Consider the following 24,659-nt stretch of genomic DNA (forward strand, 5'->3'; position numbering starts at 1 on the left):
TACCTTTTCTCAGTACAGCATTCTCATCTTGCTTCTCTGCATTTTCCAGTAATTCTCCTACTCTGCCATTTTTCTTCCCAGAATTATCCTTATCTGGCTTTTGTTTTCAATCACTTCCTGCCCAGCTATCAGTCAATCAACTTTTACTTAACAATGAGCATAATGCACAGCTTTTTCCCCTTTTATCTAATTAATGATTTTAACCTTAACTTAGTAAACTTGTATACAACAAAAACAGTTGGTAAGCAAAAATTATGCTAACAAGAGTCAGTCTATTTGTATTTTACAAAACTAGAGAAAATATTATTTCATCCTGGTAAACCTAAAATTTCACATCTAATTTATCTTTTGTTATAACTAAGAAAAATGTAAATATGAATATCTGGTCTTTAACTCCATTAAAGTCTATAGAAGGGTTACAAAGTTAACTTCTGACAGGGACCTTAAGCTGCCTGTACAGTCATTCAAAATTCCTCTACAACATTGGATCATCGAAGTCTAGCTTCCAGGCTTAGCATATCTGACAGGCTTTGTTGGGAGCAGGGAATTTTGAAGGACTGTTCTATATTCTCTTGACACAATTTGGCAGTTACCTTTCTTGCATGCTTTTGGTCCAGTTTTTACAGTAACTGTAAGCAATTGTGGCAAGGGTAGTTTCTTTGCCCACATGATATCTTTTACCATAAAGAAAAAAAAACAACATATGAAGTTTCTTCAAAGCCAATTATTCTCTTTGAAGTAGTTGGTGCCACCAGGAGCAGATGAGTCTCAATATCAATAAAAGTCTAAGCTCTTAAAGCAATTTAAATCACATATTCTGTAGGTTTTTGAAGTGTTTAAAGGCTGTCTATCTATCTGAAATATATTTCTGTATGACTTTGGAAACCTAATTAATATGACTATAAGTTTGTTATTATAGTTGACTAATAATCTGCAGCTTTGGAAATTGGCACTATCCCATTCCTTAGCTTCCTGAGATGAGAATCTAGCTTAATGGTGAAGGCAAAGGCTGGAGCCATGTTTATCACTCCAACACTTCAATGTGTCTAAGTCCACAGTGCCACTAAGTAGCAAAACACCCACTGCTCAAAAACCACATTTAAGTACTCAGTAGCAGGGTTTCTTAAAAGAGCCATGCAGTTTTTGCCAAAAGCACTAAATCAGGAAGCCATCTCCTAATGGAGTTGTGCCTCTGCTTGTCACTTAGAAACTAGAGCCTATATAAGAAAAAGTGGTTACTAAGAAGACTTTTTTGTATATTTAGAATCCTTTTTTAATGCTTTTACAGACTTTGTATGGAAATTCTTGCCCAACTTGGGCACCATATATAAATGGACATTTCCTCTCTTGGAGTCACTTGGTTACAAATATCCAGCAGTAACTTCCTGCATTACTACACAGAGACTTATATTACTTATAATTAACAAGAAGAAGACTTACTACTAGTTATTTCTTACACTTAAATTAACCCATAATAATGTTTGGTCACATGGCTTGGTACTTTTTCTCAGTACAATCTTTCTCATGTTTCTTCTCTGTATTTCCAGTGACTCTCAGGCTCTGCCCTTCCTCTTCGCAGAGTTATCTTAATTTTTGGAACTCAAACTCAATCTCTACCTGCCCAGAAATAAGCCAATGATCTTGTATTTAACAATGAGCATAATCCACAGCACTTAACTAATATGGATATCTGATATTAGGAAAATAGCAATAAATTTGTTATCTGACTTTATCTTATGTGGTTAAAAAATTATCCACCCTGTATATATAAATACTGATTATAGAGCTGTGAGATGGTGGTGAATCTCTTTAATCCTAGAATTTAGGAGGCAGAGACAGGTAGATTCTATGGGTTCAAAGATAGACTGGTTCGCAGAGCAAGTTCTAGAACAGGTTCCAAAGCTACAGAGAAAACTTGTCTCAGAAAACCAAAAAGAATTAAAAATAAAGATTATAAGCTATTGTTAAAATTTATTGTTACAGTTATATGACTTTTTTAGTAATTTTTTGTAGCTGGGCCCTAATGTTTTCCTTGGGGGAGAGCATGAGAAGGCTTGACATCAGTAGACACAGTCACTGAAAGTACAGTGAAAGGAATAGGGCAAACTCATTTATTTTACAATGGGAAAAAAAAAACTTATGTATCATTTCATCACCCAGGCCTTCCTATCCATTGACATCATGGTGGTCAGCTCTCATTGGCTAGGCAAGATAAGGACCTCTGACAGCACCTGTTTCTAGGCCTTCAGGAAATATCCCATGATTACCCCTTGTTGGGTAGACATGATCAGCGTCTTTGACAACACCAGGTAGCTTCCAGACTCGTTCTTCTCAGCTTGGCATGGAAGATCTTAACTTCTTACACTTGTCCATTCCTATTTGAATCTCAATTAGTTCTACCCCTCCTTCCATCACAAGTGTTTATACATCTAGAGTTATTCACCTATATTTTCAAAGTTACAATTGTTAAACTGTGCTTCTAAAGGTTATCTTTTAACTAAATCCAAAAGGTATTCACTTAATTCTGATTTTGAATATGGTCTTCCATTCTATTTCAAGATTTTATGTGATCTTCAAGCTCTCCATACTGAGATAGTCATAAATTCTAAAAAGCCCTTTTGTGCATGAGGTATAGAATTTAAAATAAATCCAACTAGACTGCAAGAGAGGATTGTGAGGATAAGAGTACCCAGGAGGCGTGTGGAAGGCAGAAGGTGTCTGTTTTGTACCTAAGAGCGAGTTATTTAGAGGCTGTAGTATTTGTGTGCAAGAGAACTAAAAGCTCATCACACGATTAAAGATATTTGTATTTGTGATTGTTTATACCCAGACATACCTGCAGCAATGATTTCCTGAGGTGTCAAAACTGCCAGGTAGGATACATTAGTCAATATGTAAATCATAGCTATAATAAGCAGACCAAAAATCAATGATTTGGGAATTGTTTCAGAGGGATTTTCTACTTCTCCTGAAAAACACAAGTAAAATCATTAGAAAAGTTGCATACTGGGAAATGTATTCTTCTCTGCATGAAAAAGAAAAGAAGGCCTGGCCATGGTGGTGCATGTCTTTAATCCCAGCACTTAGGAGGCAGAGGAAGGTGGATCTCTGTGAGTTTAAGGACAGCCTGATCTAGAAGATCTAGTGCCAGGACAGCCAGAGCATCAGAGCAGTTACCCAGAGAAACCCTGTCTGGAAAACAAAAACAAAACAAAAAAAAAAAGTGACACTTCTTTAACTTTCTTAAATTAATTCTGCTCCTATGCAGACAAATTTTGTTTGAATGCTGACATTTTCTATGATCCTAATTTAAAAATAATAGTTTTTAAAATATAATGTAAATATTCTTCATCAAATTATATCATGGAAAAGTGACATTCAATTTTATAAGCAAGGAGTAGTCAGTATAAACAATATAAACTTATCTCTTCTGCATTGTTCGCAAAAGTTTAAACAAAATTATGTGAGGTCAGAATTTGGAGAACTGCCTTTCTCTATTTTGGGTAACAATGGTGCATAACAAATTCCCAACTATGAAGGCTGTAAGTGACATTAATATGGCAATAATCAGTTTCATTTCATGTGACATAAGTATTATTATACAGGTTTCCTTTTCTTTTTTCCCTTCAACAGATATGCTGTCAAGTGAGATAATCACTGTTTAAAATTTATAATCAAGCATAAATCCTGACACATGTGGACTTCACAGGAGCCCTGTGTGTCCTCTTCAGGTAGCACTAATTCTTATTGTTGTGACACAAGCTTAGGTCTACTGAGAACAGAATAGAGGCCTGCTTTCATTGCCCAGTGATAAAATGATTACCCACAAAAATGTGTAATTCTTCCAACATTTCTAAGGATCTATGGTGAGAAGCAGCTAATTTAATGGAGGGTTTCTTTCAGCATTCAGAAATGTCATTTGACAAGCCAATCTAGAAGCATTTTTGGAAACTCATTAGAATTTCAACAGCAAGTACTCGTGAAACTTTAATCTTAGGCAATATTCTGCCTACCAAAAAATTCTTGTTAGGGCTATTGAAAATCCAAAATTTCACTAAAAGTAGTGGACATAGATGATAGATAAATATACAGACAGATTGACAAACACACAGAGAGACAGAGAGACAAAGAGATGATAGATGATAGATAGATATAGATAGATAGATAGATAGATAGATAGATAGATAGATAGATTATAAATAGATAGATAGACAATAGATAGATTATACAAAAATATATAATTCATACTAAATAAAGCTAACAATGACTTAAATTGAGATACAATGTTACATCAAAATCATCACCAACATAAATAAGCACAATATGTCTTCTCCAAAAATTAATCCTCCCAATTTATATGGAACATAGATATGAAACAAGACAATGATTTCAAAGTAAAAATAATAAATGTTATCAATAAACTCAATAAAGATATTAATTAATTCTGAAATGAACACTACAAGAATGTGAATAAACTGATGATTGCATTAAGAAAAAATTCAGCATTTAAAAATAGAATAGAGAGAATTTCTGAACAAAACTCAAACAAAAATTAAACTTGATGTGACATATTTTAACAAGTCAAAGCAACAACAACAACATCCTTTCTGTGTACCAAAAAGCATACTGAAGCAATGGAAGAATTCCAATTCACAATATCATCAAAAAGATTAAGAATCATTCTAAGCAAGAAAGTGAAAGAAATCTACAATGAAAACTAAATCTCTGAAGAAGAGAAACCCTAGAATATTGGGCAATCTTCCATGCTCAAGGATTAGTAGAATTAATATTGTGGAAGCAAGCATTCTATCAAAAGAAATAAAGAGACTCAATTCAAATTCAATCAAAATACCCATCATCCACGTTATTTTTGATAGATATTGAAAAGAAATCTTAGAATTCAGGTGGACCCAGAATAGCTAAGTCAATCAGTAGTAATTACAATGCTGGAAGGATTATTATTCTACATTTCAAGACTTATTACAGATATGTAATAATAAAACCAGGATGCAACTGACAAAAAAACAGACATATAGATCAATGAAACAAAATAAAAGGTTTGACAAGGCCATATATAGCTACAACCATCTCATATTTGACAAAAGATCTGAAAGCTTTTGAAGGAAGGATAGCTTCTTCTACAAGTGGTGTTTGGAAAACTGGTTGTCCACCTGTAGGAAGAATAATATTGTTCCTATTTAAATAAATTATTTAAATAAAAATTTTTATTTATTTATTTATTTAAATAGATTATTTAAATTATTTAAATAAAATTGTCCCTATTTAAAAAGTTACTGCAAGTGTATCAAAGACATCAATGTAAATCCTGAAATGTTGAACTTTTTAGAAGGAAATCCTATATGATTTATAGTAAAATAGAAAAATTCTATTAAACAATAAAGAAATAGGAAATTAACAAATTTTCAGGTACATGGGTGGAATTATAAAATGTCACCCTTATAAACTAAACTAAATCTGTAAAGACAAACATTGCATGATCTTCATCATTTTATTTACATTACTCATATTTTAAATGAATTGGTGGAATAAAGCCAGATTCTTGGCCAAAGTATTTAAAACATGGTCTCTCTACCATCTCTCAATAAAGTCCTTGTTCCGCTCTAAAACTCAGAAGCTGAACTGTCAGTGTCCACATTTTTCTCAGCATTACTCTTTTCAATATACTCATTAGCACAGTTCATTACATTCTGCTTTTGAAATCCTGTAGCATTTTTAGCTCAACAGACTAAATGCCTTTATATTCTTACAAAAAATTATATAGGCTTAAAATGCACGTGGTCAGGCTTATTACAGAGATGATGAAAGTTATGATGCCAACTCCTGTCTCATTACTTTTATAATTGATGTAATAAAATATCCTTACAACTTATAAAATAATTGCTTTATTTTAAGAGAGATTTCCAGATTACAGAGCATCATTATTATTGGGAAGTCACAGCAACAGGAAATCAAGTTAGCTTTAGACATTATATCAATATTCAAGAAGTATAGACAGTTAAATGCATGTGTCTTCATTAGGGTTTCTATTGCTGTGAAAAAACACCATAGTCACAGCAAGTTTTATAAAAGAAAATATTTAATTGGGGCTAACTTAGAGTTGAGAGATGTAGTCCATTATGTCATGTCATGAAGCATGGCTGCATGCAGTCAAACACGATGCTGGAAAAGTAGCTGAGAGTTCTAAATCTGGATAAGCAGGCAGCAGTGAAAATCACCACACCTGTCTTGAGCTCACAACCCCAATGACACTTCCTCCAACAAGACCACACCTACTCCAAGGCCAAATCTCATAATAGGGCCAAACCCTAAGGGGGCCATTTTCATCGAAATCACCACAGCATGAATGTTAGTAATCACCTTACTCTATTCACTGTCAAGCATTCCAGAATATCCTGCTCAGGAAGTTCAGCCTGCCACAATGTATAGGGATTCCATACAAACCAATATGATCAAGATAAACTCTCATAGAAAAGGACGAAGACCTCCTAAGTCATTCTTTGTACAATGGCAACAATTAAATTAATGATTTTATAATTCTTTCATGATCCTATACCCTCTACATTGGTAGTCTATCCCACACAAAATCATACCCTTGTACTTCTTGAATTTTATTGTTCTTCATCCATATTTTTACTTCTTGTTTCATAGATATTACCATTAGGTATAGATTTTAAGTAATTTATTTGTAACTGTTGCAGAATGTATTTTCTTGTTTTCTTTCATTAGTTTACCTATTAGTTTTTATTTCCTGAATTTTACTGAAATACAGATAATTTAAAAGAATAAGTTTGTGTTTATAATTTCATTGTTCTATTTATATTTCTGAGATTGTATTCAGCATTTATTGAATAACTGAATTGATAGTTGCATAAATTATTATTTTTATGTGGCTAAAGTTTTAATATTCAATGTGGTAATTGACTTACGTGGCATAATTCCTGCATGTTTTATAAAACTTTAGTTTTCCAAATGGTGTAAGATTATGATGAGATGAAAATATAGATATAATAGATTTGTAAAACTATATACATTGTTTGTTAAAAAGAAAATTTTCAGGTGTCCTAAAAATTATGTGTAATGAAATATATTTAGGAAACTAAATAAATTTGTGTCTTTTTGTATCAAAAATCTCTGTCTTTTTAACTATACCTCCAAAAAGTTAAGTCATAAAAAATAAATGTAGCCAGGCGGTGGTGGTGCATGCCTTTAATGCCAGCACTTAGAAGGCAGAGGCAGGTGGATCTCTGTGAGTTCGAGACCAGCCTGGTCTACAAGAGCTAGTTCCATGACAGGCTCCAAAACCACAGAGAAACCCTGTCTCAAAAAAGCAAAAAAAAAAGATGTAATTGGCAATCAATCCATGAATTATCACAAAATTGATAGAATACTGTCCTCAGTCTACCCAGTGTGGTCACAAATCAGTGTAAAATCACAATGCAGACAGCTCCAAAATGAGGAAATATAAATGGTTAAAAACTAGAGAGAAGATGCTAAGTGTAATGGATTAATTGAAAAATGCTGCAGATCCCAAGTAGCTGCAGGTCCCCCAGCAGGGGCAGGCAGCAGTCCCCAGAGTAGCCAGTCCCAGACAGGGATGGTGCATGAGACCATGCCACATGTCTCCGAAGAGACTATACAGAATGAGGTTGGATATTTATTTAGTGGGATATGGAAAGGAAAGGGAGAAGGGGAGAAGGGCAGAGAGGCAGAGAGAGACAGAGAGAGAGGAGAGAGAAAGGACAAAGAAAGAGAAGGGAGAGATAGAAGCTGTTGGAGGATGGAGTGGGCATGGCTTGTCTTTTAAAGAGACAGCACAGATCATTACTTTTCCATTTCTTTTTTATAATAAAAATGTGAGAGGTCAGGCACCACAGGTTAAGGGAATTGGGGCAGCAAATTCGCAATACTGCTTTCTGCTTTTTGAGGGCATCATCTTTGGGGAAGAACCTGAGAAAACTGGATGCTGGTCACATCCTGGCATAGCTGATCTGTTTGTTCCTGTCCAGTGTTTGTGGTATGGAAATGTCTGGTGTCACTTACACGTGTTTAAGGTATTGGGAGAACAGAGGACAAAGTTAAGTTTAGGGGAAAAAAATTAGGACCAGGGAATTGAGAGGGGTGTATCTGACCTGTTGTTTAAGGTGGATCCTTCAATTTGGATCCCTGGAACTCATAAGAATTCTTTGGGCTTGTGAAAACAGAAGTTTTAAACATATATATTGTATAAACAGTAGCATATTTATATCAGAATGGCTGTGACAGATCTTTTTACACAATGAAAAGTATTTTTAAGACTATGGAAGGCAGCGTGACAGAGAAAGTTGATAACTTGTATTTGTCCTCACACCTTTATTACTTGCAAGTCTTGTATTTGTATTTGACTAAAATTTGTTTGGTGAGGTTGTTCTTTTAAACTGACAAACCTCTCAGCTGTCAAACTGAATCAGAGATCTTTGAGAATGATAAAATTTTACTTGAGAATGATAAAATTTTAATTGAGTTATTGATTAAAAACAACAGAGAACTTACTTGGTTGGCATGGAGGACTCCATAGAGTCCTCCATGATTGTTAAAGGTCGTATTTGCCTTTTGCTGTTTAGCATAGGGCCTGCCAGGCTCCAGCAGGTCATGTAGGCTAAGAAATCTCTAAGAAGACAAGCCTACTTTGACCTGAGCAGCTAGGCTGTTGATACCAGCAATTCTGTGTAGTCTGGAGATCTTCAGTTTAGATGAAAGGCAGTTTCACCCAGTGGTCAGCACTTAGCAGTTAAAGCAGATTGCAGATGGATGTTGTTCTGTGCCCATTTGTCTTCTGTCTTCTTTGGAGGAAGTAGAGTGTTGCTGCTATAAGCCAAACTCTTTCTTTTTGTTATGAAAAGTTTTTTGATTATTAAATACTTAAACGTCATATTCCCTAGATATCTGAGCAGTTGAGGGATGTTTATTAGGTACAGCTACAATACAGAATTGACTTGGAGAGCTGGGTCCAAGCTTAACTGTACTGGCTCTTAACTTAACAGGTAAAATTTACACTTGTAAAAAGAGAAAAAGAAGAAAAAATGCTGGCAATAGAAGGTTTATGGAAGAACTAACAATAGTATAGAACATCTTAATATATTTTAAATGAGGGTTGAATTAAATATAAAGTATTTTTGTAAGAGACATAAAAGTACGTACCAGTTTAAAACATGAGACTTATTTTTTGTAGTCTGGAATGAGATGCAATGAACAGACAATTGTAACACTTAACAGTAAACAAAAGTGCATGTTTAAGTTAGATGTATGAACACACACACACAGACAGTGAATAGGAATTGGGTGAAGGGGATGCTCTTGGTGGACAATACCAAAAGTATGTCATTACACAAAACACACATGCAAGAGATTCAACTACAAGAATTTAGAGACAAAAACATAAGTAAACCTGGGGACCAGGCAGGGTATACTTCAGTAAAGATGGCAGAACTTGGTCACCTAATCTGGCTCTCAGTTAAAATGGTGGTGAAATCACCTGACCTCAGCCAAACTGGCAGCAGTCACATGTTGTATGAAAAAGCCCCTAAGTTAAGATGGCAGTGAACTCACCTGACCTCAGTTAAGACGGTGGTAAAGTAGTCTGACCTCAGTCAAAATGGCAGCAGTCACATGTTATATGGAAAAGCAGGGAATTTAATAAGAGAGTCCTAGAGGTGTGATCTGTCCTGTGACTGAGCTGCCATGCCACAAGCTGCAGAGGCGAGCAAAAAGCTGGAAGTGAAAACAGCCATCTTGTGGACCTGACCAACCTTTTTGGCAGCAGTAGTGGCAGACAGTTTGAGGAAACTCCTTTCATCTGCCTGTGCACTGACAGTAGTTATTTAGAAAGCTCCTGTAAAAGTAGAGCCAGCCGGACACCAGCAGAGTGGGGTAGGCCATGAAGAAGTATGGCATTAAGGCTTGTGATTTTATGCCTTCTGAAAGGCACCCATCCCATGTAGGATGAACCTGTATGGCTTGCTACCCATAGCTGAAACCGTGAAAAATCACAAAACAATGACACACAAGGTACACAGTGAGACATCTCTCGACTGTGGGTGGGGTGTGAATCAGTGCTACTGGACCAAGGGGAGGGCATCCCCTGGCCATGAGTGGGATGGTAAGGCCTGGCTGGATCTGATCAAGATTATTTGGAACCCAGAAAGGCAAGAGACCACTCCAAGCAGCCTTTCATGGTGAGGGGAAAAAAGAAAAAGAAAAGAAAAGAAAAAAGAGAAAGAAGAATCTTAGGGACCTTGGGCCCCCAGTCATGGGTGGATCAGCCCCATGCCATTCCAAACACAATTTTAGCAAAGGGAAGCAATCCAGAGATGAATATCAGCTGACCAGAATGGGGGAAACTCACCAATTGTAGCTGGTGGTGTGCATAGAAATCACACCGTAGAAATCATCTTCAGGCATATGGAACACATGGATGTTGTGCAAAAAATAATACCTGGTTCTGGATCCCAACCCTGGGAGAGGAGCTTGGGGCAGGGGAGCATCCTGAGTCTCATGGCACCAATGTAATGAATTAATTTAAAAATGTGCAAATCCTGAGTAGCCACAATGGGCAGAGACCATGCCACAGGTCCTCAAGCAGGGGCGGGCAGTTGGCCCCAGAGCAGCCAGTCCCAGACAGGGACAGCACACGAGACCATGCCACAGGTCTCTGAAGGCAGCTGGTCCCAGGTGATGGACAAGAGATGGATAGGCATGCCATGCAGAATGAGGTTGGATATTTATTTGATGGGTTATGAGAGGGATATGAGAAAATGCAATGCTCTTGGATAGGTAGGATCAGCAGAATAAAATGGTGATTCTATAAATAGAAATATACATATTCAGTGCAATCCCCATCAAAATCTCAACACAATCCTTTGAAGACCTTGAAAGAACAACTTCATATTTAAAAAAAAAAAAAAAAAACCAGGATATTCAAAACTCCTAAAAATTACTTAGCCCAAGAAAAAGTGGGAAGCAGTTTTCACAGAACTATGTGCAAATTCCCAAATATTTATTATAAATGTTTGTTTACCTTTAAATGGGGATATAATATAGAGATCGATATTTTGCATTGGCATAGATCTTAGTATATTGATACAAATTTAAGGCCAATTTTGTTATATGTATATTTTGCTTTTGATTAAGGTATTATGTTTGTACAGCTCATTTAAAAATGTAATGTATAATTAAGAAATACAGGTTAATAGATAATCATCTATAAAAGTCAAGCTTGTCATGTTAGATTTTGTAGATGTTCAGATATATTTCAGATGAATAGTTATTCTTCAAACCTTTCAAAGACTATAGAATATGGCATTTAAAATGTTTTAAGAACTTAAGCTTTTCATGACAATGAGACACATCTGCTTCTGGAAGTACCAATAACTTGAAGTGGAAGATGGGCATTGAAGTGGCTCCTTATGGAGTTTGTTACCCATTTGGGAAAATAATTGGTCTTGAATGGACTGCTTAATGGTATGCTGTGTGAACTGGAGATACTTGACCCACAGAGAAATGACTGGTAAACTTGCCTAAAGGTGAGACAGTCCTTTGGGTTTCCTGTTTCATGAAAGAATCTGACAGACAATCTGCAGGACACAGAAGAAAGTGACTGAAAAACTGCCAATATAAGTGGAACTGTCTCTGTCTGAAATTTCATGCTTCATGAAAGGTCTGCTGGATAATATTGGCCTGTAGACTGAATATGGATGCTCCCATGATACTGAAGAACTTTGGGTGATTGTTCAGGCAGTGAGATGTCTCTGTCAATTCTAGAGTTTTGGAAGTTGTTTACAATGCAATTTCTGTTGACTTAGGTAATATTATATAATTCTGGAGTCTTTGATGAAGTTGAAGAATAAATAGTTGTAGTTTTCTTTAGTTATGATAAAAGATAGAGTAGAAACAAATATTGTGACTGTAATTCTTGCTCAATGTCTGTCTTGTTATATTTCATTTTATTACATTAAAGTTAAATCCTTCCTTCTTATTTAGACAGAAAAGGGAAGATGATGTGGGAAATCCTTCTGTATATGTGTTGATTTTATTGGTTAATGAATAAAGAAACTGCTTTGAGCCTGTAGCACGGCAGAACAGAAATAGGTGAGGAAAACTAAACTGAATTCTTGGAGAAAGAAGGCAGAGTCAGGGAGATGCCATGTAGCTTCCACCAGGAACAGACAAGACAGAACCTTGCCAATAAGTCACAGCCAGATGGCAATGCACAGATTTTAAAAAATGGGTTAAATTAAGATGTAAGAGCTAACCAATAAGAAGTAAGAGCCAATAGGCCAAGCAATGATTTAATAAATATAGATTCTGTGTGGTGATTTTGAAGCTGAGCAGCTGGAAATAAACAAGCAACCACCTACTACAAGAGGGAAGAGAGAAAGTTCACCAAAATATTGAAAATATAACTGCCATATCATATCCCATCATATTTCTGAATGTATGTCATAAGGAAACAAACATGGCATACAAAATGGACTTGATTAGGCCTTTATTACAGAATTTCCAGCTCTCAACATATGAAAGCAGCTGTGGCACCTACCACACACACACACACACACACACACACACACACACATATATATATATATACACACAGAGAGAGAAAAAAAGACAGAACGACAAAGACAGAGACAGTGAAACAAATAGAGACAGGAAGACTGAAAATAGAACAGATATCGTGAAAGACTGGACAATTAGTAAGGATGGAAGAGTGGAGCAGGTAAAGAGAGTGGAAGGTGAATAGACAGCATAAATATGTGACATATGAATGAATAAAATTACAGTGAAACTCATTAACTTGTAGGATTAACACTAAAAATATAATAAAATATTTTAATAATATATATGACTGATAGAAGCCTTTCATTTATGGAGAAGTTTAGTAATCAGAAACTATAGTATTTCAAGAAAACAAAATTCTAAGTTTCAGGAAAATTTTGCAATTATTTCATGCATAAAACCTATAGAGGTGTTACAACTAGTTCAGCAAAATAAATGTTTCTTATTCAATAATTTTTGAAAAGATATTTGTAAGTCTTAGAGTCAATATTCTTTCTTAATATTTTATGTTTTATACTTTTGCAATGTGAATGAAATAAAGTAAATTATTTCTATCTAAACTTTTGTTTAAAGGGAGTTTCATACACCTCTATTCCCAAATTCTTTCAAACATCAAATTATGAAATGTGACAAAATTGTACATAGAGAAGGATCTAATATTATGTTTATCTTTCATATGGAAAATTTCAGAAAGACTTTAAAGTTCATGAAAAGAAAGTGCATCAGAAAAGTCACTGCCACAGAAAGCTAATAATACCATGGAATGAACTGTAAGAAAAACAATGCAGGATGAATTAGCAAAGGCATTTCAATGATTTTGCTATTATTGGAGATATAAGAAAAAAAGTGGTATTTTCACATACAAGATTATGGATAATGAAAAAAACTCAAATCAAATGGTTGTACATCTGAATAGGTGAAAGGAATTGGGCAGAAGTTGTGGAATATACCAAAAAACCTCAAACATGTGATATATTTTCATTGAAAATATGAATTATATAATTATTACTTAACAGAAAATGCCTCAAAATACTGAGTCAATTGAAGAATAAAATCTGAAGGGACAGATAATCTTGGTTTTTCTTAAAGCTGTAAAAGAAACACGAGGAATTATATAAGAAACATAACACAAACTAAAGTAAATTTTGCATATGCAGTTTGAACAAATTTTATAGAGACCATTAATTGGAGAATATGTGAAAATTATATTACAAGCACTAAACAATAACATTTATTTTTCAATAAAAATTTTTGATGAGTGTTTATTTATTTTGCTGTAAGTTTTTAATAAATGGAGTTACCTGCTATGGTGACCAGGAGTGATGATCCCATGTATGCATAAAATGCTTGAAGAATGGCTTCTACAATCTCTGAGGCAACAGGAAGATCAGCATCCAAAGCGTTCTCAAACCTGGACACATTCTCTCTTTTCCCAGTCACTAACAGCACAATCCCAGTTAGAATAATGAGACAAAGAACACCCATCTTCAACAAATTGCTGATGCTATTAAACCAAAATACATTAGTTAGCCCTCGAGTATTGAGAATTCCAATTGACCACAAAATAGCCAAAGCCAGACATTTCTTTGGTAGTTCTGGTGCTGGGCAGCCAACATAGAAAGGTTGTAATAGATAACTGGCCATTAGTAAGCTTTGAGCACCCAGTCCTAGGGAATAACCAAAAAGTTTAATCCAAAGACTACAGAAAGCAAAAGAAGATCCAAGAGATCTTTTCAGGAAATAATAAGGTGCTGAGCTCACAGGGAAGGTTGTCCCCAGCTCTGCAAGACAGAGAGCACACATCATGTTCAATAAGGCACAAACTGCCCAAATGCTCAGACAAACAGGGATGTTCAATGAGGAGAATTTTAACACCCCTTTAGGAGCAACAAAAATCCCTGCTCCTATCACGGAACTAAATAAGAACATGTATCCATGGAAGAATCCTATTGCCCTTAAAAGTTGCATGGTTTTGTCTTTTTTAGTTTTTAAAATTCTGAGCAACTAACATTAAATCACACTGAAGTTGCTCCCCCAGCTCTTTCAGAGCTCTCTCAAATAGGGCATTCTTAAAATGAGCAACTTCATCCTTACACAATATTTTTATTTCTGAGTTTAACATGGATTTGCAAATAATTAACTTGTGCAATATACTAGGATTTGATGGATTCTTTCTAGAACCACAGTTAAGATATGTCATGTGTAAATAATTTTTTAAAGTTAGAATCCTAATTAAGACAGCATTTTGAAGTGATTCATTAACTCTTTCTGGGTGATGTTGGCACATGCTTTTATTCCCAGCACTTGGGAGGCAAAAGCAGGTGGATCTCTTTGAGTCTGAAGCCAGCCTGGTCTACAAGAGATAGTTCCAGGACAAATACCAAAACTACACAGAGAAACCCTGTCTTGAAAAAACAAAAAAATATATATTAACAAAGATTTTTATTTTGTAAATTAATGTTATTTATCTACATTAAGATTGTGAACCTTAAAACTATAATTGTTGAAGGAAACCTTTTTTAGTACCAGAAATAAACTTTAAACCATAAACCCAGTGCATGGAGAAACTGAAGAAAAACTGAAAGAAAAAATGAAGAACTTTCTTGATCATTTTTATAATGTATTCTTACATAATCTAAATCAGTATAACAGTCTCTATTAGTACAAAAACTGTAATTAAAGAAGAGAAAAATAAAATTAGTTTTGTAGGGAAAAGGTTTTCAATTAATTTTTATTATAGTTTCCATTGTGACTTAGTTTCTTCATGTGGTTAAAGCTTAACAAAGCTAGCAATGGTGTGAATAGACATACATCTTTTAGTCAAAGTTTTGTTAGAATGAATAGATGAATAACACATATTATATACCTCTCATCTTTGAGAAATACTTACAACATATTTATACCTTCTGTGACTTGACTTTAAGGTTTTAGTTTTTGTCCCCGTCATTATTTCTATAATGTATCCTATCTAAAATAATTTAACTCTTTTACTAGAAATATAACCTTAAATTCATATGTTTTACAACATTTTACTGACTCATTTATCCTGAGGGAGAGAGTTGAAATCTCAGCAAGTACTTTAGAGACCTCACTGAGCTTGAATGAGAAAAAAATAATAATAAATGAGAACCAGAATGGAGGGGGTGTTGAACAGGAGTTAAATTTGTAAATAACTGTGAGCAATCAATTGACAAAGTTTAGTACCTGTGGACCAGGTATCTGAACCAAAGTCATGCCACTACCATGAGACATTAACAAGTAAATATACCATTTGTTGTGAGGGACTTTAAACAAAATAAATCTCCCTTGATACCTTTATGCATGCATAACAGCTTTCCTATGACTGCACAGGTGAACTACCTCTATTCCATATTTTCTACCCTGTATACCCTAGTTTCTCCAGAAAAATTTGAGGTCTTATGTAATTTGTGACCAGATTGCATGTAAGTCAAAACATTAAGTTGATACTAAGGTGAGGGTCCAATAACTATCTCTGTCTAACTCCTCTTTTAATGAAGAATGTTAGTATTTTAGAACCAAACTGTAATTATTTTAATCAAGAATAACTGGAGTTATGACAAAAATAGTTGTTCAGCTGAAAAGATACTGTATAATATTACCTTAATAAAGGAAGTTTGAATCCAAATCACACACATGGTTTAATGTAATAAATTAATATTACCTATGTACATACTGTTCAATTTTTAGGTCCTGTGAGTTTCCATGTCAATGTTATAGGAAACATAGGCAAAATTTATTACTTATACAGTATGTGGAGTTATTTTTTATAACCAATATTACATTTTGATGTTTATATCAGCTAACATAATTTACCTATGATGCTGAAATAATTATTGAAAGATTTTAGACTGAGGGTTCCTTTTATTTTTATGACCATTCCATTAGCTATTATTATCATAGATACCTTTATTAATGAGATTAAATGATATTAACCTCTATTGGAAATAGTTTGCCTCTTACCTGTTCTCAAGTGCAAATTCCTTTTTCCTTTTTGAATCTATTGACCTGTGTTATCAGATATTCTTTATTAGGACTGGCAGCTCCCCAATAATCACATGGAGACTTATTATTATCTATAGAAGCTCATTCAAAAGCTTAAACTTGTTTCTAACTAGTTTCCATATCAAATAAACATATTTCTCTTAATTTACTCAGTCTAGTGGCTCTATTATCTCATCCCAATAGTTTAGATCCTGCTTGGCTTGTATCTCCTAATGTTTTTCCTTCTTCTCAGCATCCTCTCTGTTTTCTCTCAGAAATCCTGTTTTGGTATTTTCTGTAAAGCTTTTTATTAAACCAATAAGTGCGGCATATATTCAGAGTGTTTAAAAAGATTACTTATCAACATTTCTCCATTTTGTATAAATTGAAATGAAAAATTTTAACTCTAGCAGAGTAAAATTATGTACAATAAAAAAACATCACTAGTTACTGTCTAGATAGAAAGGAAAGGTAATAATTTTAACAAATGAACTATATACAATAGGAAGAATTATAAAGTAAGATTTACATTCACAATGTCCAGCCCATTTGTATTTGGCATATTGGAGAAAATACTCTAGTATCTATCTTATCTTTAGGAATTTAAAGTTTTATACCTATACTATTTTTTATTATAACTTATATTGCCATCTTAAAACTATCTCTTTAAATCTCAAAATATTTTTAGATGAAGGATTTAAGATTTTATGTCTCTAGACTTTATTAAATTTATATCTCTTATGTAAGTTTTTTCTGAATTTCATAACAAGGAAAACTAAAATTTTAACCATCTAATCTTCAATCTCCATCTATATAAAATATTATTTGAAAAAGCAAGAAGTACAAAATAAACAACTTCCAAAAATATAGAAATTACAGGCCTAGAATATTTGACAGACTTTTCTGTGATGCAGGAAAATTTCGAAACACCAACTTGCCTTATCTTTGCAAAGTTTAGCAGTAGCTTTTTTTGGTGTACCATTTGTTTAAAATGGATGACATAGTGTCAGCAGTCAAGCAAGGACAGTTTATTACTTAATGGTTAACTTTTGTCACAAAAAAGCAAACACTGAATAGAAACTTTTTGATGTTCATCAACCTCTCTGAAGTAAATTCCTACTGCCAGGAGTAGACATGTCTCATTGTCATGAAAAGTTTCATATTATTAAACTGTTTAAATGTCATGTTCTGTATGTCTTTGAAGTGTTTCCTGATTCTCTATTTAAAATATATGTCTTCTTTACTATAAAAACATATTTGATTATTATAGATGACTAATTGCTAACTTGTACTACTTAATATTCTAAAAAGGTTTGAAAGAGTAAAACTTCATATAACCTTATAAAATAAGCTATGTATGTACAATAACTTAAACAATAGTATAAACATAAACATATATAATAACAAAATTTAACCTTAAATTTGTGTGTGTATATATATAGTAAATATATACATACAAATAGCCATGCCAATGTAAAATATTTGAGAATAATGCTCATTTAGAAGTAGATTCACCTTCAGACAGGTTGCTCCAGAACACATCCACTTGACCCTGTAATTTCAAGTCCCACTCAGCCCTCAAACACACCCAGCCCCTGAAACCTCAGTGGCTCCCAGAGTACAGACAGCAATCACACAGAGCAGACCAAAAGAGGATACCTGAGACATAGGCAGTGACTGTACCAATCAGTCCAAGACAGAATCCCTAAGACACAGACAAGGACTGCAATGATTGGGACAAGAGCAAAAGACACTGCCTTTGTCAGTAGAAGGAAGAGATGGGTAGACACCAATGCAAGACTATATTCAACAACCTAAAGAGCAGTAGGGCACCACCAGAGCCTAGGAGTTCTAAAATAGAAAAACTTAAACATCCCAACTCATAAGAAGTAGAAAAAAAACCAATTTTATGAATATGATAGAGATCCTTATAGGAGAAGTGAAAAAAAAATTTAAAGAAATTGAGGAAAACAACAAATAAAAAATTAGAATAAATTTATAAATCCCTCAAATAAAGTCAAGAAAGCAAAAATAAAATAATCAGACAGGGGAAGAAAATAGTTTAAGACTTCAAAATTGTAATAGAGGCAATAAAGAAAACAAAAACTGAGGAAATCCTAAAAATTGAAAATCTATGTAAACAAACAGGAACTACAGATGAGGATGTAACCATAGACCATGAAAACACCAAATCTAAGAATAATAGGGACAGAAAAAGGAGATGAATACTAGCTCAAAGGCACATAAAATGTATTCAAAAAAATCACAGAATAAAACTCTCCCACATAAAGAATGAATTACCTATAAATATATGAGAATCTTACAGAACACCAAAAAAGTTCCCTCACCTCATAGTAATCAAAACACAAAATATAAAACACAAAATAAAAAAGAATACTAAATGCTGCAAAGGAAAAAGGCCAAGTAACATATAAAGGCATACTCATTAGAATAATACCCAATGTCTCAATGAAGACTCAGAAAACTAGAAGGTTCTAAACAGATATTAAGCAGACACTAAGAGACCATGGATGCCAACCAAGACTACTATACTCTCCAAAATGTTCAATCACCATTGATGGAGAAAACAAGATATTCCATGAAAAGCCAGGTTTAAACAAAACAATGCCTTTTCACAAACCAAGGCCCACAGAAAGCACTAGACAGAAAATCCATCCCAAGAAAGTTAGCTATAACCCATGAAAGCATGGGCAGTAGATAATCTTACACCAAGAAATCCTAAAGAAGGGAAACACACACACACACACGCACATACACCACACACACACACACACACACACACACACACACACTACTTCCAAAAAATAAAACCATAATTAACAGTTATTGATGGAGGAAGGTCATTGGTTAAAAATAAAGAAACTGCTTGGCCCTCATAGGTTAGAACATAGGTGGGTGGAGTAGGCAGAACAGAATACTGAGAGGAGGAGGAAGTGAGCTCAGATGCAGGGCAGCTCCTCTGAGAGACAGACACCATGCTCCCCTCTCCAGGGCAGACTCCATAGCTCTCCTCTCTGGGGCAGACACGATGAAGCAAGCCGCCAGGTCAGACATGCTAAATCTTTCCCGGTAAGACTGGTGCTACACAGATTATTAGAGATGGGTTGATCGGGATATGAGAATTAGCCAGTAAGGGCTAGAGCTAATGGGCCAAGCAGTGTTTAAAAGAATACAGTTTCCGTGTAATTATTTCGAGTATAAAGCTAGCCATGCAGGTGGCCAGGAGCCGGGCAGGACGAAAAGCAGGCCCGAAGTTCCACACTACAAGTTATTAGTATTTAATATCCTTTAATATTAATGGACTCATCTCATCTATAAAACAACATGGGCTAACAATGAGAATGAAAGCAAGAGCCATCATTCTGCTACATACAAAAAACAAACCTCAACTTCAATGACAGATATTTCCTCGGTGTAAAGGGTTTAAAAAAGATTCAAATGGGATTAAAAAGAAATTTGCTTTAGTTATCCTAATATCCTAATATCTAACAAAATAGACTTCAAACTGAAGCTTATCAAAAGAGATGAAGAAGGACATTTTGTATTCATCACAGGAAAAATCTATCAAAATGAAGTACCAATCTTGAACACTAATGTCCAAAATAAAAAAAGGAACCCACATTTGTTAAATAATCATTACCAAACATAAACCACAAATAAAACCCTACACATTCAGAGCAGGAGATTTTAACACCCCCTTCTCATCAATGAACAGGTCTGCCAGGCTTAAATTAACAGAGAAACAGGGAACTAACAGGTGTTATGGCTCAAATGGAATTAACAGACATCTATAAAACCTTCTACACAAACACAAAAGAATAAACCTCAGCACTTCAGAAAACCTCTAAAACTGACCACATACTCTATCACAAAGCAAATCTCAACAGATACAAAAATAATTGGAATAAATCCCTGTATTTTATCAGATCATCATGGCTTTATTTAATTTAACAACAATGCAAATTTTGAACAGCTTAATATCTCATAGAAACTGAATAATACTCAACTGACTCAACTTGACCTATGGGTGAAGGAAGAAATGAAGGAAGAAATTAAAGACTTCCTAGAATTCAATGAAAATAAAGTTACAACATATCCAAACCTGTGGGACATTATGAAAACAGTACCAAGAGGAAATTTCATAACACTAAATGCCTCCATAAAGAAGTTGAAGAAATTTCACACTAGTGAATTAGCAGAGCACTAGAAAGCTCTAGAACAAAAAGAAGCAAACTCAACCACATGTTGATGCACCAATGTGGGCTGACTACATCTGAGAGAGCTTAAGAAGATATTCTAGACCAAAAAAAAAAAAAAAAGAGTTTAGCATAGGCTCTTTTCCTGGGGGGTTGTGAACAACATATTACAAACGGCTTAATGGCATGACATAGACATGCTGCATACCAAGAACAGGTATGTACAGGTTACTGAGGCAGTTAACATTCTTTGGCCATGTTGAACTGGGCAGAGTCAAAAGGCAAAACAGCCTTAATCATATCCGTGGTGCTTAGCATTTTAAAAAACAGTCCTGGTCAGAAAAGGATTACAAATACACAATAAAGACAGATGTAAAAAAAAAAAAAGATCTCTAAATGGGGTTGCAATGTTGAATATATGTAGGTATGAGAGAAAGAAGAAAAAGAGTATAGAAAAATTAAAGAAAGTCTTTAAAGAGACAGAGTACAGACAGTCATAAATTAAAGGAGCAAAAAAAAGCCACATAAAGATGGAATATAAAAAGAGAGTTGGGATTATATGTATATATATATACTTGTGTTTTATTTGAATTTTTTGACTGTGAATGAGCTAAGTATAGAGAGACATTTCATTGTCTAGGCTGCTAAACTAAACTAACATATATATTTTAAAGATATCTTGACTTTAAAATTTAAGTCTAAGGATATGCAGTTTGGAAAAGAAGTTCTGCTTTTGTTTCCATGTAGGATGAGAACCTGTGAGTTACTTTCAGACTACTGTGGTTTGATGTACCAAGATCCCCTCAAAAGTCTCTGTGAATCACGAAATTACTTCACCCAACAAAAAGTAGAAAACAGTTTGGAGAAAACTATGCCCAAATTACAAAATGTTGTTTATAAATGTTTGTTTACATGTTTGTTTGCATTTAAAGAGGAATATGATATAGATATAAATAATTTGCATTGTTATGGATCTTGGTTTATTGATACAAATTTAAGGTCATTTTTATTATGTGTATTTCTGCTTTTGATTAAGGTATTTTATTTGTTCAGTTCATCTAAAAATGTAAAGCATGTTTAAGAAATACAGGTTAATAGATCTATAACAGTCAAGTTTGTAGTCCTTTAGTTTTGTTTCTAGAAGTAGAGAGATATATTTCTGATGGATAGGTATTCTTCAAACCTTTCAAAGACTAAAAGAATATGGCATTTTAAATGTTTTAAGAACTTAGGACCTTTAATGACAATGAGACACATCTGCTCCTGGAAGCAACAATCTACTTCAAGAGGATGATGGACATCCAATAGGCTTTTTCTGGAATTGGTTAGCTATTTGGGCAAAAAAAAAAAAAAACTGCTCTTGTGTATACTGCTTGATGGTATCCTTCATAAACTGGACATACAGGACCCACAGAAAAATGACTACTGAAGTTGTCTAAAGAAGGTGAGACAGTCCTTCAGGGTTTCTGTTTTATGAAAGAATTATTATGTAGGACACAGAAGAAAGTGACTGAAAAAGTGCCAATATAGAGAGAACTGTCTGAAATTTTCTGCTTTATGGAAAAGTCTGCAAATACTAGGGGCAAGTAGGTTAAAGATTGATGCTCCAATGTTATAGACGAACTTTGAATGACTGTCTAGGCAGTGAGATGTCTCTGTCAAATTTAGAGTTGTGGAAGTTTCTTACAATGAAGTTCCTTTTTTAATTTATTTATTAAAAACTTCCACCTCCTCCCACCCTCCCATTTCTCTCTCCCTCTCCCTCCCTCTCCCCTTCCCACTCATCCCACTCTCCCTCCCCCTTCCTCTCCAGTCCTTAGAGAAGTTAGGGCGCCCTGCTCGTGGGAAGTCCAAGGCCATGCCCCCTCCATCCAGGTCTAGGAAGGTGAGCATCCAAACAGACTAGGCTCCCAAGAAGCCAGTACATGAAGTAGAATTAAAACTCGGTGTCATTATCACTGGCTTCTCAGTCCGCCATCACTGTCAGCCACATTCAGAGAATTCAGTTTGATCACATGCTCGTTCAGTACCAGTTCAGCTGGCCTTGGTGAGCTCCCATTAGATCAGTCCCACCGTCTCCGTGGGTGGATGCAACCCTTGCGGTCCTGACTTCCTTGTTCATGTTCTCCCTCCTTCTGCTTTTCATCTGGGCCTTGGGAGCTCAGTCCAGTGCTCCAATGTAGGTCTCTGTCTACATCTCCATCCATCGCCAGATGAAGGTTCTATGGTGATATGCAAGATATTCATCAGTGTGGCTATGGGAGAAGGCCAGTACTGGCACCCTCTCCTCTGCTGCTTAAGGATCTAGCTGGGGAAATCCCTTGGACACCTGAAAAACCCTCTAGAGTCAAGTCTCTTGTCAACCCTAAAATGGCTCCCTTAATTAAGATATCTTCTTCCCTGCTCCCATATCCATCCTTCCTCCATCTCAACCATCCCATTCCCCCAAGCTCTCCCCATCCTCCCCTTCTCCATTCTCTCTCCCCATCTCCCCTCCCCCATGTTCCCAACTTTTGCCCGGTAATCTTGTCTACTTCCAATATCCAAGAGGATAAATACATGTTTTTCTTTGGGTTCACCTTCTTATTTAGCTTCTCGAAGATCATGAATTATGGGCTCAATGTTCTTTGTTTATGGCTAGAATGCATTTCCTTTTAACTTAAATAATATATCCTTCTGGGGTCTGGAAGGACATGAAGAATAGATAATTATAGTTTCTCTTAGTTCTGATAAAAGATAAAATAGATATAAATATTATAACTCTAATTCTTCCTTGATACCTATTTTGTTATATGTAATCTTGCTATGTTAAAGTTAAAACCTTTCTTTTTATATAAACAGAAAAGATGAGGCTATATGGGATTCCCCTCTATATACTGTAAATATTATTGGTTAATAAAGAAATTGCTTTGGGCCTATGGTGGCACAAAAAAAAAGGGCAAGGCAGGAAATCCAAACAGATAGAGGAAGAGAGAGTAGACAGAGTCAAAGAGACACCATGTAGCTGCCAAAGGAAACAGATGTTGGAACTTTACCCACCACAGCCATGTGGTGGTACACAAACAAATGCACTAATTTAAGGTATGAGTTAGCCAGGAATATGCCTAAGCTAATAGGCCAAAGGTGTCTTAATTAATTTATTTTCTGTGTGAATATTTCTCGTCTGGGCAGCCAGAAAATGAACAAAGAGCTTCTGACAACAAGATGTATTTGCTAGAAAATAATCAAATTCAGGGTTGAAATCAATAAATATAAATAAGGAGAACAAAATAAGGACTCAATAAAACAAATAGATGGTTCTTTGAGAAAATCAACAAGATAAACAAACCCTTACCCAAACTAACAAAAGAGCAGAACATGACTATCCAAATTAACAAAATCAGAAATAAAAAGGGAGATATAACCACAGGCACTGTGGAAATTCAGGCAATCTTCAGTTGATATTTCATAAACTTATCCTGCACAAAATTGGTAAATTTAATAAAAATGGACAACTTTCTTGATACTTTACATATACCAAAATTAAATCAAGACCAGATGAACAATTTAAATAGACCTATAACCCTTAAGGCAATAGAAAGCAGTGACTAAAAGTGTGGCAACAAAAAGAAAAGTCCAAAGACTGATGGTTTCAGTGCAGATTTCTACCAGAAATCAAAGAACAGCTACTTCCAATTCTTCTAAAATTGTTCCACACAATAAAAAAGAAGGAAAATTGACAAATTCTTTTAATGAGGCTACAGTTACCCTTTACATAAATATGCAACAGGCTCTGTCCCCACCACCTTCTGCAGCCTGCTGGAGAAGCAGTACTTCAAAGAAACCCTG

General features: G+C 34.8%; 1 protein-coding gene across 1 annotated transcript in view; it reads right to left on the reverse strand.

Annotated features, from left to right (window-relative positions):
- The window catches only part of LOC130887796 (solute carrier family 7 member 13-like), a 31,077-nt gene extending 16,497 nt beyond the window's left edge, over positions 1–14,580 (reverse strand). Inside the window, exons 1-2 of the mRNA XM_057790393.1 lie at positions 13,914–14,580; positions 2,837–2,968 (exon numbers count right to left, since the gene is read on the reverse strand). Coding sequence (XP_057646376.1) covers positions 2,837–2,968; positions 13,914–14,580 — 799 coding nt within the window. The remainder of the gene's footprint in view (positions 1–2,836; positions 2,969–13,913) is intronic.
- Positions 14,581–24,659: the final 10,079 nt, after the last annotated feature.

This window comes from Chionomys nivalis, chromosome 16 (assembly GCF_950005125.1).
Source record: "Chionomys nivalis chromosome 16, mChiNiv1.1, whole genome shotgun sequence".
Classification (NCBI taxonomy): domain Eukaryota; kingdom Metazoa; phylum Chordata; class Mammalia; order Rodentia; family Cricetidae; genus Chionomys; species Chionomys nivalis.